At 51.3% G+C, this 12,458-nt stretch overlaps 1 protein-coding gene across 2 annotated transcripts in view; it reads right to left on the bottom strand.

Moving 5' to 3' along the window:
- Positions 1 to 3,144: 3,144 nt before the first annotated feature.
- Positions 3,145 to 12,458, bottom strand: part of Pdgfrb (platelet derived growth factor receptor beta) — a 38,630-nt gene continuing 29,316 nt past the window's right edge. The window contains exons 15-23 of one of the 2 annotated variants that reach the window (XM_021214467.1): positions 11,370 to 11,529; positions 10,370 to 10,530; positions 9,425 to 9,543; positions 9,075 to 9,197; positions 8,336 to 8,447; positions 7,684 to 7,783; positions 7,008 to 7,113; positions 5,887 to 6,119; positions 3,145 to 5,013 (exon numbers count right to left, since the gene is read on the bottom strand). In XM_021214467.1, the coding sequence (XP_021070126.1) occupies positions 4,851 to 5,013; positions 5,887 to 6,119; positions 7,008 to 7,113; positions 7,684 to 7,783; positions 8,336 to 8,447; positions 9,075 to 9,197; positions 9,425 to 9,543; positions 10,370 to 10,530; positions 11,370 to 11,529 (1,277 nt within the window). In that variant the 3' untranslated portion in view covers positions 3,145 to 4,850. The remainder of the gene's footprint in view (positions 5,014 to 5,886; positions 6,120 to 7,007; positions 7,114 to 7,683; positions 7,784 to 8,335; positions 8,448 to 9,074; positions 9,198 to 9,424; positions 9,544 to 10,369; positions 10,531 to 11,369; positions 11,530 to 12,458) is intronic. The other variant, XM_021214466.1, reaches the window with a different exon arrangement.

The raw sequence follows: 12,458 nt of genomic DNA, 5'->3' as shown, positions 1-12,458 counted from the left end.
TCTCCTCTTTACTCACTAATTGTGTCTGGCAATGACTCCTCTGGAAACAGACACATATGTAAACATAGGCATGTTTCAAGTCAGAGCTGTTGCAACGTCATTTGTCACTGGGACACTGGAAACAATGCAACTGTCTATCATGAGCTACATGATGGCCCAGGAGTACTTTAAATCACATGCAGCTCTCAGGGGGATGGACGAGTGGGTGGCTGTAGTTCTCCTGTGGGTATTAAAATATTGTAAAGAAAAACCAAAAAAAAAGGTGCAAAATGCTAGTGATAGTTTAAAAAATGATTATCACTTAATTATATACGAAGCAAAAATGTTAGCACAAATACAAAGAATGAGAAATCCTTGATAAACGTAACTAAACTTTGCAATGAGGAAAAAGAATTCCCATTAAGATAAGTTTCTACCCATGGAGGAGCTAAGCAGAGAGAGAAAGCATCTAAAATGTTATCAGAGTTTAAACCATGAAAACACACGCACGAAGGCTTGATTATGGTGGTCAATTCTATAACAATTATAAACTTAAAACACTTTCACAAAATGAGCTAGTCAATGCCAACTTAATCCACTCAGATATAAGAGGCCTCACCTCATGGGGACAGGGCCCTAATGCAGAGAGCGGGTGTTGAACCCTTCATGGGGTGCACTGGAGGCTGGCAGCAACAGCGTTCTTCAGTATTTCCTTCTTTTTCCAGGAAAAAGGATCCCTGACTGAGGGCACAGTGGTGGAAGAACTGAGTGACCCAAGTGGCTCATTTGTCTGGGGGGAAAATTCCAGCTCACTTTTTTTCCCTATGTGGAGCGTTTGAGAGGCAGGAGCCCAAATAGGCCTGGGAAGGTCAAGCCAGTTTCCAAATTGTTTTTCACTATCTTTACCCAACCCTAATGGGAAAAGGTGAAGAGTAGACGAGGAAGAGTCTGTCCTGGTCCCCCTCACTTGACCTCCCGTTGCCTGAGTCAGGAGTTTCTACACACTGACTAGAAACTGCCCTGTGCAGAAACTGTATGCAGAACTCCCTTCCTAAGAATACCACAAACAAGGTTATAAAAACAGCTGACCAAACATGCCTGGGATAAAAACACATGTCATAATTTCTTGGTGTAAACTGTGTAAAGCAAAACGACTTTCAGTTTAAAAGTTTCGATCTATGGGGCTGGAGCGGAGGGTTAAGAGTACCAGCTGCCCTTGCAGAACACCTGAGTTCCATTCCAAGCGCCCACAGGGTGACTCACAACCATCTGTGACTTCAGTCCCAGGGCCTCCAACACCCTCTTCTGGCCTCTGCGGGCACAGGACTCACATGCAAGCAGAACACCCATACACGTAGCATGAAAAGGTAAATTGTGGGGTGCAGAGCAAGCCCTGAGTATCTGAAGTCCCCGAGCGAATGCGTGTCGTTGACATGAGAGCAGCCATGTTAAAGGCCCAATAGCCTCAGCGCCGTAAGCATGACAAAGCCTCCCTCTAGTGCCTGTGTGAATGTTGACAGCGTGTGCAGACATCGCCCACCAGTCTTCCCTGGGTGTTTACCACCTAAAGATAACTCCCTACAGAGGCTGCACCTACTGAAATTAGTCTAGACTACCAGATCCCAGTGATTTCTGTGTGTCTGTGTCTGTCTTTTCTTCATTCCTTTGCTACCTTAGTTAGATCTATCCTGGGAGCCTTGCAAGGATGGGTCAGTAAATAAATTGGGGGGGAGGGGGAGAGGAGGGAAGGAAGAAGGAAGAAGGAGGGAGGGAGGGGTGACTTCAACTCTTTCTCAACACTCAGTTTTGGTTCCCAGCATCCACAGAACAACTCAGGAGAGTCCATTACAGGAGGGTCTGCTGCTCTCTTCTGGCCTTTGTGGGTATTGCATGTAAGTGGTATATAGCCATGCACACATAAACATAAAATAAAAATAACCTTAAAAAAAAAACCAACATTATTTTTTAGCAGGGTGTGGTGGCGCACACTTTTAATCCCAGCACTCGGGAGGCACAGGTAGGAAGACCTCTGTGAGTTCGGGGACAGAGCTTGTTCCATGATAACCAGAGTCACACAGAGAGAAACCCTGTCCCATTAAACCAAAAAGGCAATCTCAAACGCAGAAAGTCCTATCTGGAATTTGAGTTTTGTTCTCTGCAGGACACAGTGGAATACTGCCTCATTCCGTGCCTTCCGCATCCGGGAGAGAAGGATGTCACAGACTTGAGGTGACCCCTAAAGTCAGGACTCCTGAGGGGTCCTCTAGTTGGTCTTCCCCGGTATGTCTCAGCTGCCTCCCAGTGAGTCAGGACCATCTCACAACTCCTCCGTTACTCATACTGGGAGCCACAACCCGAAGCTCCAAGCTGAGACATTCTTCGCGTGTATCCAGAGAAGCCCTCCCCTCAGCTCCAATGGAGCAAGGGTGTATCCAAAGACAGTAAGGAGGTGACAGGACTCTGTCTGAGCCCATGTACAGCAGGCCTGGGCTCAGCAGAGGAGCGTACAGCCAGGACCCTGCAGGAGTCAGGATTCCTACCGCATGGCGTCTTCACCATCTCTGAGATGCTGAAACCTCCTGGACCTGCATCCATCTGCTGCCAGACATAGTGTGGTCCTTGGTGCTCAGCTCCACCACACACAGTCCTCTGCCCCTCTCCCCCTCTCCCCTCCACCCTTTTGCCTTCTCTACTTCCTCTTGTTCTCTGGCCCTCCTGGGTGTCCTGTCTGCCTTGCTCCTACCTGGTCCCAGTGACAACTCTCAAAGACCTACGATTCAAGCTCTGGCAGGCATCTCTCCATAAGCTACCCCACCCCCCACCCCGGCTCAAGTCTGTCTGTGAGCAGCAAGAAATGGGGGCAGGGAGGGTGACTCGGCTTAGTGGCCAAAGCCAGAGCACATGGTGAGGCATGCAAGGTGGGGGCAGGCGGGGGGGGGGGGCTTGGACCATCTCCCTTCCCTTCCAGACGCCATGGCCAGAAAAGCCTCAAGTCGCATCTGGAAACCCAAGCACAAGGTCTAGGTGGTCACCCAGACACTTCCCAGGATGAGAGGAAATGAAAGTCACTTTAAGGGGAAGGTAAGTGAGAGTCGGAGCTGAAGGGGCCTGTCTGGGACAAACTGTTACCCCACCCCTGGACGCATAAACCCAACCCTGAGAAATCGGTTATTCAGTGAGAAGCACCAAGTTTAATTTTAAAATCTTTCCCATTAAAAAAAAAAAAGTACAGATAGGAAAACTTAATAGCATACAAAATAGCACTTCCGGTGTCTAAATGTGGGTTATCGCGAGTCCTACAAGTACTTGTAAACCTAGGTGATTACATCTTTGGTACCATTGTGAGCTGTACTCCCCTGCCTCTGCTGCTCCAGGCGGTGGGGAGCTGCCAGCCAGCCAGCCAGCCAGCTAGCAAGGAGGGTCCCCAGAAAGGGTGACTTCCCCCACTCCCTAGTCCCCAGGCACTTGCAGTGTTCATTGGTTCAGGGTGAGACACGCTTCTGTGGGGTGCTCCCTGAGGACGGGGGCAGCTGGCAGTTGAGATGGCGATCCCCTCAGTATCTTCCTCTCATGCCCATCTCAAGTCTCTTGTCCTGCTTGGGACATCTGTACTCACTGTCCATCATGTCTGCCCACACGCTGCTGGTGACAGTGGCCCGAGGTAACCTGGCTTGCCTTCTCTGCCACTCTCGCTGGCTTCGTGGTATGAAAAGGGTCTCGTGGTCTCTTCTGTATCCTCAGGAGAGCTGTAAGGGGGGTTTCCTAGGACACTAACTGTCACTCCCAGTCAAGGTCTGGGCAGTTGCACTTGGAGACTTGAAGAAGAGGTTTGGTTCCTGAACCCCCAGAGTGTGGTGTGTATCTGGGATCTTCCGAGGGGAGCTCAGCTGACCCCTAGAAAGATCAGTTTAAGGACTTGACCCCGCTTCCTCGGGACAAAGAGGAAACTCCCAGAACACACAAGAATTGTACTATTGACAGGGTACTCAGAGTCTATGTGTTCAACTTGCTTTTCAAAGGGGAAAGAAAACTGGCCCCTAGAGAGAACAAGAAAGGCCCCCAAGGTCTCATAGTAGGTCCAGTGCAGAGCCAGGGCTTCTAGTGGTGCACACTTCAGGCAGATGCTTAGCCTATCACAGGCGTGGACAATGGCCCTGCAGACTCTGGTGGGTGGGTCAGCTGAGAGTGACAGGGGACTATTCTAGGGCTGGTGGGGCTGAAAGGAGTGGGCGCTTCCTGTGGCCAGGTGTGCCCGGAGTGCCCAGGCAGGGCTGCAGGTCAGAACAGTCTGCACTCAGCCTCCCTTGACCACTAACAGCATTCATTAAGCATGGCTGGCCCCAGACCAGCTCGGGCCTGGGAAAGCTAAGACCAGGGGAGGTGGGGTCTGAAGGAAATGACCTTGTTCAAGGCTGGCTTCAGTTTAGCCAGGAGCCGGGCACCAGGTCTTTGCCTGATTCTTGGGAAGATCAAAGTAGAGCGATCCAGCTGAGGGGGCAGCTGCTACACCCGGAGGATGTGAACACACCACCTTACAGTCACGAATTTCTGCAGGAATCCAGGCTCCATACCTGTCCTGTAGACAAGTGCAAGTCTTCTTCTTACATTTGAGGAAACCAAGTCCCCTGGAGGAACCCTGGTTCAGAGTCCCACGACCTTCCTGAGGCAGAGGCTCAGACCCCACAGTTCTCTTGCCTCCTAAGCTAAGCTGGGTCCCTGGACCTCGGGTGCTGCAAACCAAGGGCTTTCCTCGAGGGGACACCTTGTGGCAGTGTAGCTGCTGAGAGGCCAGGCCAGGGCAGGCCAGGCCAAGAGGGTTGGGTTCTGGGAGGCAGAAGGGAGATTCGGGCAAGGTGGAGTGATGTCAGTCCCTACAGGAAGCTGTCCTCTGCTTCAGCCAGAGGTTCTGGGCATCCTGAATCCTGTGGCTGCTCCAGCTGTGCCTCAGGCTCTGCTTGCTGCGGCTCTTCTTGGAGCTCCAGGGGACTGTCACAGGAGATGGTGGAGGAAGTGTTGACTTCATTCAAGGTGGAGCTAGAGGAAGGGAATAAGTCAGGAAGGAACCGGGGAAACCCCCAGGAAGGTAAGAGCATTGTCTAAGAGGTTTCCGTGTGTTGTCTTTACACACTGAGAGGCCTGTACCCCAAGGGGAGCACAGACCAGAGAGGTTATGTCATGGCTCTGCCACACACCGCGGGTGAGTACTGGGAGCTAGAACTTGAGAGCGCGACAACCAGACTCTCAAGCTTCTGACTCATCCCCACTTGTTGGGAATCCATCTTGGTGCTCAGGGAGAGGACAGTATCTCAGTCGTCCCCTAGGGCTGTACACTGTTTTCACCTTACAGAGACGGAAACTGAGGCTTGTGGACGGGGAGCATCTGGTCTGAGGTCACAAAACCAAGTGACCTCGGAGTGAACTCTTGAGTTGACCCTGCCTAGCCTAACACCACCCCTACCTGACCCCCCAACCCCACACCCACCCCATGGCCACCTGACAATGCCTGCCTCATTAATGAGGGGCAAATGAGACCTTCAGGGCCTGCAAAGGCCTGCACACACTGCTGGTTCCTACAGAGGCAAGGCCTGTCCAAGTTTCATAGTGACAGGCTAAGAAACAGAAGCCAGCCTGTGTCTCCTACCGCTCTTCCATGAGCTGGGTCTTGATTTGGGGGGAGTCCCCTCTCTGGCTGAACATCAATCCAGGAAAGGAACAGGGCTCCCCAGAGCGCACCCCTCAGTGGGCTCAGCCACAGCCCAAGGCAGACCATGTCTCTCTTCCCCTGTCTGAGTTCTAAACTGGATTTGCAGCTCTTCCATCTTCTACAAACAGGCAAGTCTGGTACACACACATGAACACACGCACTATATGCCTGAGTGCCTGGGGCCAAAGGGTCAGGGTGGCTACCTGGCAAGGCTGGGGGACCCCTCTGGGAGACCTTCATCAGCAGCGTCAGGCTTGGGGTCAGGTAAGGGGATGATGTAGTCATTGTCACTCTCATTGGGCTGCACGGCAGTGTAGAGGACAGAGCTGGTGTCCAGAGGGGATCGGAGGCTGTGGATTCCTGGAAAGCGGGCTTGGGACCTCAGGATGGCTGGATGGTCACTCCTCAGGAACTCCTCATCTACCTGCTGGTACTTCTGCTCCATAGGACAGGGAATGAAAAAAAATAGGTGTTTGATGGTCAATGTCTTAGAAACCCTATACCCCAGCTTGTGCTCAGAGAATGAGGTCCTGCACAAAGCTGCCCTGGTGAGCAGCCCTCCTACCTGGCATCCCAAGACAAGTTCAGAGTCCCCTAGGGAAGGGCAGGTAACCAGGTATGGTAGCCAGGTAACCGTGACCCTAACTCCCACCCCACTTCAGAGTAAATAGATATGGGCTCTCATGCCACTGTGGTCTCCCACAGTCTCCTGTTGTGGCTGCAGGTCAGTGTCCCTTGCAATGAAACAGTGATGGCTCCTCACTGTCTCTATCTCCCTAGGACCACCAGATGGGAAGTCAAGAAGCTAAGGTCAGGACAGACATGTTCTGTCAGTCTTGCATGAACCTGGGACAAGGTTCAAGTAGTTACTGTGCAGGTTCCAGAGAGCCTGGGGTTGCTCACACTTCCGAAGGAGCCCCGATGTTTTTAGGGTTCACAGGTTTGACAGGATTATCTACTGCACCTCTTTTGGTCAAATCAATCAGCTTCCACACTTTTGGTTCTTTTAAAATAAATAAGTAGTTTGGACTCAACCCTTTCTAGCACCAGCAGAGAAACCGAGGCACAGAGTGGGTGAGGGGCATTTCCTCCCCAAATCCCAGCACATTGCACCAAGCCAAGTGCACAGGGTTTGGATGAGAACTCTGTCTTCCACCCTGCCTTGGCTCCACATACCTTTTTTTGTTTGTTTTGTTTTGTTTTGTTTTGTTTTCGAGACAGGGTTTCTCTGTATAGCCCTGGCTGTCCTGGAACTCACTTTGTAGACCAGGATGGCCTCGAACTCAGAAATCCACCTGCCTCTGTCTCCCAAGTGCCCACATACCTTTTTATAGCCTTCACCCAGAAGCCTCTCCAGGAGCAGCACCAGCTGGGAGAAGGGGGGTCGAGTCTCAAACTTTTCTTCCCAGCATTTTTGCATGATCTCATAGCTAAGGGAGGCAGAGAGAGGGTCAGAATCCCTTGCTGTAGAGGCAGGGCTGTGGAGTGTACAGCCTCAGAACAAGGTGCAGGGAGAGATGCTGGGGAGGAGATCCTGATGCTTTATTTATTCTATCATTGCTTCTTACTGATCTCTTGGGAAGTCTTCCCAGCTTCCCCCATTCACCTGGTTCTGCAGAGTCTAAGGCATCATGGGGAACACTGTAACCTGAATTTGGCCAATAGGGATTCTCATCCTCCCAACTCAGCACTGGTTCTGATGGTATGTGACCAAACTGAGCCCTTAAAAGCTCAGCACTGGTCTTTTGCTGGAGCAATGCAAGTAGTAAGGTGTTGCGGTGCTAATGGTAGCCACATGAGCAGGGCAGGCTTGAATTTGAAGCCAGCATGGAGAAAATGGAGACCTGGGCTGGGACAGAACTTCCTGATGGTGCTATTTTGAACACCTTGATCTAGTTCTATTAGGACTCATCTAACCTTTGAACTAGAGTTGCATGCCGCCCCCGCCCCCCCCCCCCCGAATCCTCAAATTCCTCCCAAATGCACAAGGTTCCACTCACATCTCGTCGGAGGCATGAGCAGGCTGGGCCATGCGGTAGCCCCTCTTGATGGCATTGTAGAACTGGTCATTCATGGGCAGCTCTGGGTAAGGGGTGCCACCTGTCATGGAACAGAGATAGGGACATACTGTCTCAGGGTGTGGGGAGTGGCAGCGTGTCCTCTCGGGCATGCTATACTGTCTTGGCATATATGAGAACACAATGCCCTTGGAAAATAGACTCCACACAGAGATAGAAACAGAGAAGCAATAGATATCTAAGCAAAGTTTGTGTTTCGGTTTGTTCTCTTTGTTTTTCAAAGATGGAGTCTAGGTAGCTCAGGCTGGCCTCAAACTTTCCATTTTCCTGCTTCCCATATCCTGGGATTATAGGCATACACCATTACAACTGGATTCAAGCATTTTTTTTGATATGTCTAATCCACTTGACGTTTGGATGGGAAAATAGAAACCCAGAGTTGGCAGAGGACTTGCCAAAGCCATAGAATTGGAAGAGTGGCACTGTCTGGACTTGCCCCTGAGTCCCAGCTCATGTCCCAGCATCTGTCCTACAATCCTCTGCTTCCAGCCCAAGGAGCCATCAGGAGGGAGATAGCAGTGGAAGAGTAGATGCTCTGGTGTATAGCTTGGGGCTGGGGGAAGAAGTGGCTCACCCAGTGTGAAGATCTCCCAGAGCAGGATCCCAAAGGACCAGACATCGCTCAAGGTGGTGTAAAGGCTGTTGAAGATGCTCTCGGGGGCCATCCACTTCAGAGGCAGGAAGGTCTGTAGCCATGAAGACAGGCACTGAGCACATTGAGTGTCTCGGTAGCCAGTCCACTCCTGGGAAGGAGGAGGCTCAGCAGCTCCCACACCAATTCCTTCTCACTCCACGCCAAGGCTCTAAGCACACTCCTGGCCAGAGCCTTGGGAAGTTGTTTCCTTACTCACTGGCTAGAGACCTGGTAGCCTGTGACCCTGGGGGAAGCCCCAAGAGTGTGCTGTGCCTTGAAGTGGGTAGCTAGGGACATGTCCAAGGTTTCTGGGGTCTGTAGTTATTCTACCCTGGGACTTCAAGACCTGTCTTACCATATCATTTTGGTTACTCGTCTGTTCACTGTACATCTCTGTCTATACCTCTCCCTGTTCACCTGGGGCCCACTGTAGCTGGTCCTGATTCAGCCCCCACTATGACCCGTGGTCCTGACCCTCTCCCCATCTTTTCCCACTGTGCGCAAAGCTAGGTGGCTCTCTGTCCAGCCCCTGTTCATAGCTGAACAGCATTGGCATCTCTACTGGGAGGGAAAGGAAGCAGTGGTCCCACACTGAAGTGTGGCCACATGGATTGTAGGGAACCTGTACCCAGAGACAGAGGCACCTGGGGACAACCCCACGGATGGTGAAGACACTCACACTGCCTTTGGAGATGTAGTTTGAGTCCCTCATGATGTCTCGAGCCAGGCCGAAGTCACAGATCTTGACCAGTTTGCCCTCGCAGATGAGCACATTCCTGGCCGCCAGGTCTCGGTGAACACACTGGATCAGGGAAGAGAGGAGCTGAAGCCAAGGGGCAGTTGTGGGAGAAGACCCTCTGGGCCGGCGGTTTAGGAAAAATGTGTGCCTTCCCAGGTGTGTGATTTCTCAATGCCCTTGCCCAGCAGAGGGTCGGGAGCTATCTCATGGGACCACACATGTGGAAGGCTCTGGTTGGCTAGTTGCCCTCTCCTCACAATTTTGCCTTGCCCCATCAGGACCATACATACGTTCTTAGAGGCTAAGAAGTCCATGCCATTGGCCACTTGGTAGCTGAAGCCCACGAGGTCTGTGTAGCTGAGCACTGGTGAGTCATTGATTAAGGTGGCACGATAGGTCCTTTCAGGGGCTAGAAAGCAGGGGGTTATGGGTTACTTTGCATACACCATAAGCCTAGAAGAGCCCTGTCTTTAGGCTTGTGCATCTGAATAGGCAACACTAGTGACTGCTAAATCTCTAAATGTTCCCTGGGGAGAATGATTGTTAAGTGTCTAACCCAAATCTCTTCTGCTTGCTTGCTTGTTCTTTCTTTCTTTCTTTCTTTCTTTCTTTCTTTCTTTCTTTCTTTCTTTCTTTCTTTCTTTCTAAAAAGAATTATTTATTTATTTTATGTATGTGAGTACACTGTAGCTGTCTTCAGATGCACCAGAAGAGGGCATCAGATCCCATTACAGATGGTTGTGAGCCACCATGTGGTTGCTGGGAATTGAACTCAGGACCTCTGGAAGAGCAGACAGTGCTCTTAACTGCTGAGCCATCCCTCCAGTCCATCTCTTCTGCTTTCGTTGTGAGCATTGTCAAGAAAAACCTCTGGCCTTAGCCCCGGGACCTCTAGCTAAAGCTCTCCTGCTTGTTTCTCAGGACATTCACCACCATGGGTCAACTCAGAACACATTGATCTTCCTCCAGGTCCTAGGAGACCACCTTCATCCATCTCTCCCCTTCTTGCCCGCTGTGTGCATGCTCTGGAACCAGCCACAGGACTCGGGACAGGGCTCCACTGCATAGTAGCACTGGGCAGGCAGCCAGCCTCCATTTACACATGAAGGAAATGAGCTAGCTTCCTCCCAGGGTTGCTCCAAGACTAGGGACATTAAGGACTTTGAAAGGAAGGCATCACTGTGTGTACACGTACAGGATGAGCCTGCATAGGCATGACAACAGTATCCACTTACCAGATGGGACATAGTTATCATAAGGGGCCATGTAGCTGGAGGACTCAATGTCTGCATATTTGATGTCTCCTTTCATGTCCAACATGGGCACGTAATCTACAGATTCATCCTTGCTCATATCCATGTAACCACCATCGCTCTCCCCAGTCAGGTTCAAGTGGCTGTAGGCAAAAGAATGGGATAATGGAAAGCCATGGGTTTTTCTTCCTGCTCCTGTCCACTGCTCAGCCTGAGCCCACGGGGCTTAGATTTATTTCCTCAGTCACTGATCTGGTCTGTCACCATACATTGTGAATGACTGTGAACCAAACCCCTTCAACTAACCTGTGTGGCCCTGAGCTGTGCCCTGGGGCTGCCAGAATGACAAAAGACCCAACATGTATTCTCAGAGGTCACACCCAAGGAGTGATTTCAGCAGCCAGGACCATTTTGTTAAGTGGGTCTGTAGAGAGGCATCTCTCTGGCACCACCTACCTATAACTAAGGGGACTGGGAGGTGCATGGTCTAGAATGGCTGCAAGATGGAACTAAACAGGCTGTGCAAGGAAATGGGCCAGTGTCAGAGAGGACAGGGGCGCACATTCTCACATCCTCTGTGTGCACCTTTCCAAAGCTACTCTTCTCTTGTTAAGTCAACGAACAACAGCAATCATCAGAAGTCATTAGAAACAGAGGTGGGTTGCCCGTAGGGTACTGGGGAGGCTGGCTTGGGGAGGGCAGAGGGCTATGGCTGGGAGCCTGGCTCTCTGTCCCTTATGTCCTTAAGGACAAGACACCTAGGACACAAGGATGGTCCATGGGTTCAAGGGGTCACATCAGCAAGAAGGCTCAGGATGGAGCCTGGCTCACTGAGATGGCACACACACCCATCATCACCATGACTATCTAGCCAGAGAGCTGGCTCTAGCAAGTAACTGCCCCAGTGCCCACACTTGCATCTTGGGCTCCTGGAGCATCCATATGCCTGGCAGGCACTCACTGGGTGCTGCCTCCCTCGTACCTGGGTAGGGAGAACCCCACCGGCAGGGCGTTGCTGTAGAGCTCAGCGCTGGGTGGACAATGCTTGTTGGAGTGTCGCTGCAAGAAGGTGTGTTTGTTCCTGTGTAGGTAGTCCACCAGGTCGCCGTAGCGGCAGTATTCCGTGATGATGTAGATGGGACCTGCAGGAGGACAGGTTCAGGGACAGACTCTGAGGAAGGTCTCGGTCTTCCCAGCATGGCCACAAAGCCAATATAGAGTCTTGGGTGTGGAGACACAGATAGCGAGACGGCAGAGATGCTGGCACCTTGCAAACCTGGGTTGTTTCCCTGCCTCTGTGGTTGCAAGCAAGCTGTTAGTCTCCAGGGTCCTTCCTTTGCCCACCTGGCCAGGGGCTGACACCCACCCTTGGGTTGACATGAAGACCCCTGAGATGCCTTTGAGGGCTCAGCATGTAGCAAGCCTATGATATCGGTTGCTGCTGCTGTTTTCAGACTGGTACACATTTCGGATTCTGCTCTACATAAAGCAGGTGAACGTGACTGTTAGCGCAATTTGCTGATTACGCTTAAGTTCAACGCACTGAAAGCCATCTAACAGATGAAAATAACACTTTTGAAATACGGTCATTGCAAGCACAGACAACAGCCCATGCACAATGTACTTCTGTATTTAGGCCGATTACGCAACACCGAGGAAACCCCCAGATCTCACAACAAGCAGCTGCAAAGGGCAATAACTTCACGATTATTACGATGTTGACAGCCCAGTGGGTAACCAGGCCCTCAGACCATCGCAGTTGGCAGGATGACTTCCACCACGGATGTGAACAAAGCCAGTTCCTCGTCAGTACATGGATGGGCTGCTCTGCAGTCTCTGTTTACTTTCTCATGGTTTTCAAAATGTATTGTGGAAATATGAAAAAGGAGGTGGGAGGGATGGCCAGCTGTTAGGAGCATTGCTGCTCACGCAGACAACCTTGGTTCAATACCCAGCACCTACACACTGGCTCACAACCATCTGCCACTCCAGTTTCAGAGGATCTGATGACCTCTTCTGGCTTTCTCAAGAACCGCACACACACACACACACACACACACACACACACACA

This window comes from Mus pahari, chromosome 15 (assembly GCF_900095145.1).
Source record: "Mus pahari chromosome 15, PAHARI_EIJ_v1.1, whole genome shotgun sequence".
Classification (NCBI taxonomy): domain Eukaryota; kingdom Metazoa; phylum Chordata; class Mammalia; order Rodentia; family Muridae; genus Mus; species Mus pahari.
Note: the sequence above shows the minus strand (reverse complement) of the source record. Positions and strands in the feature narration are given on the sequence as shown.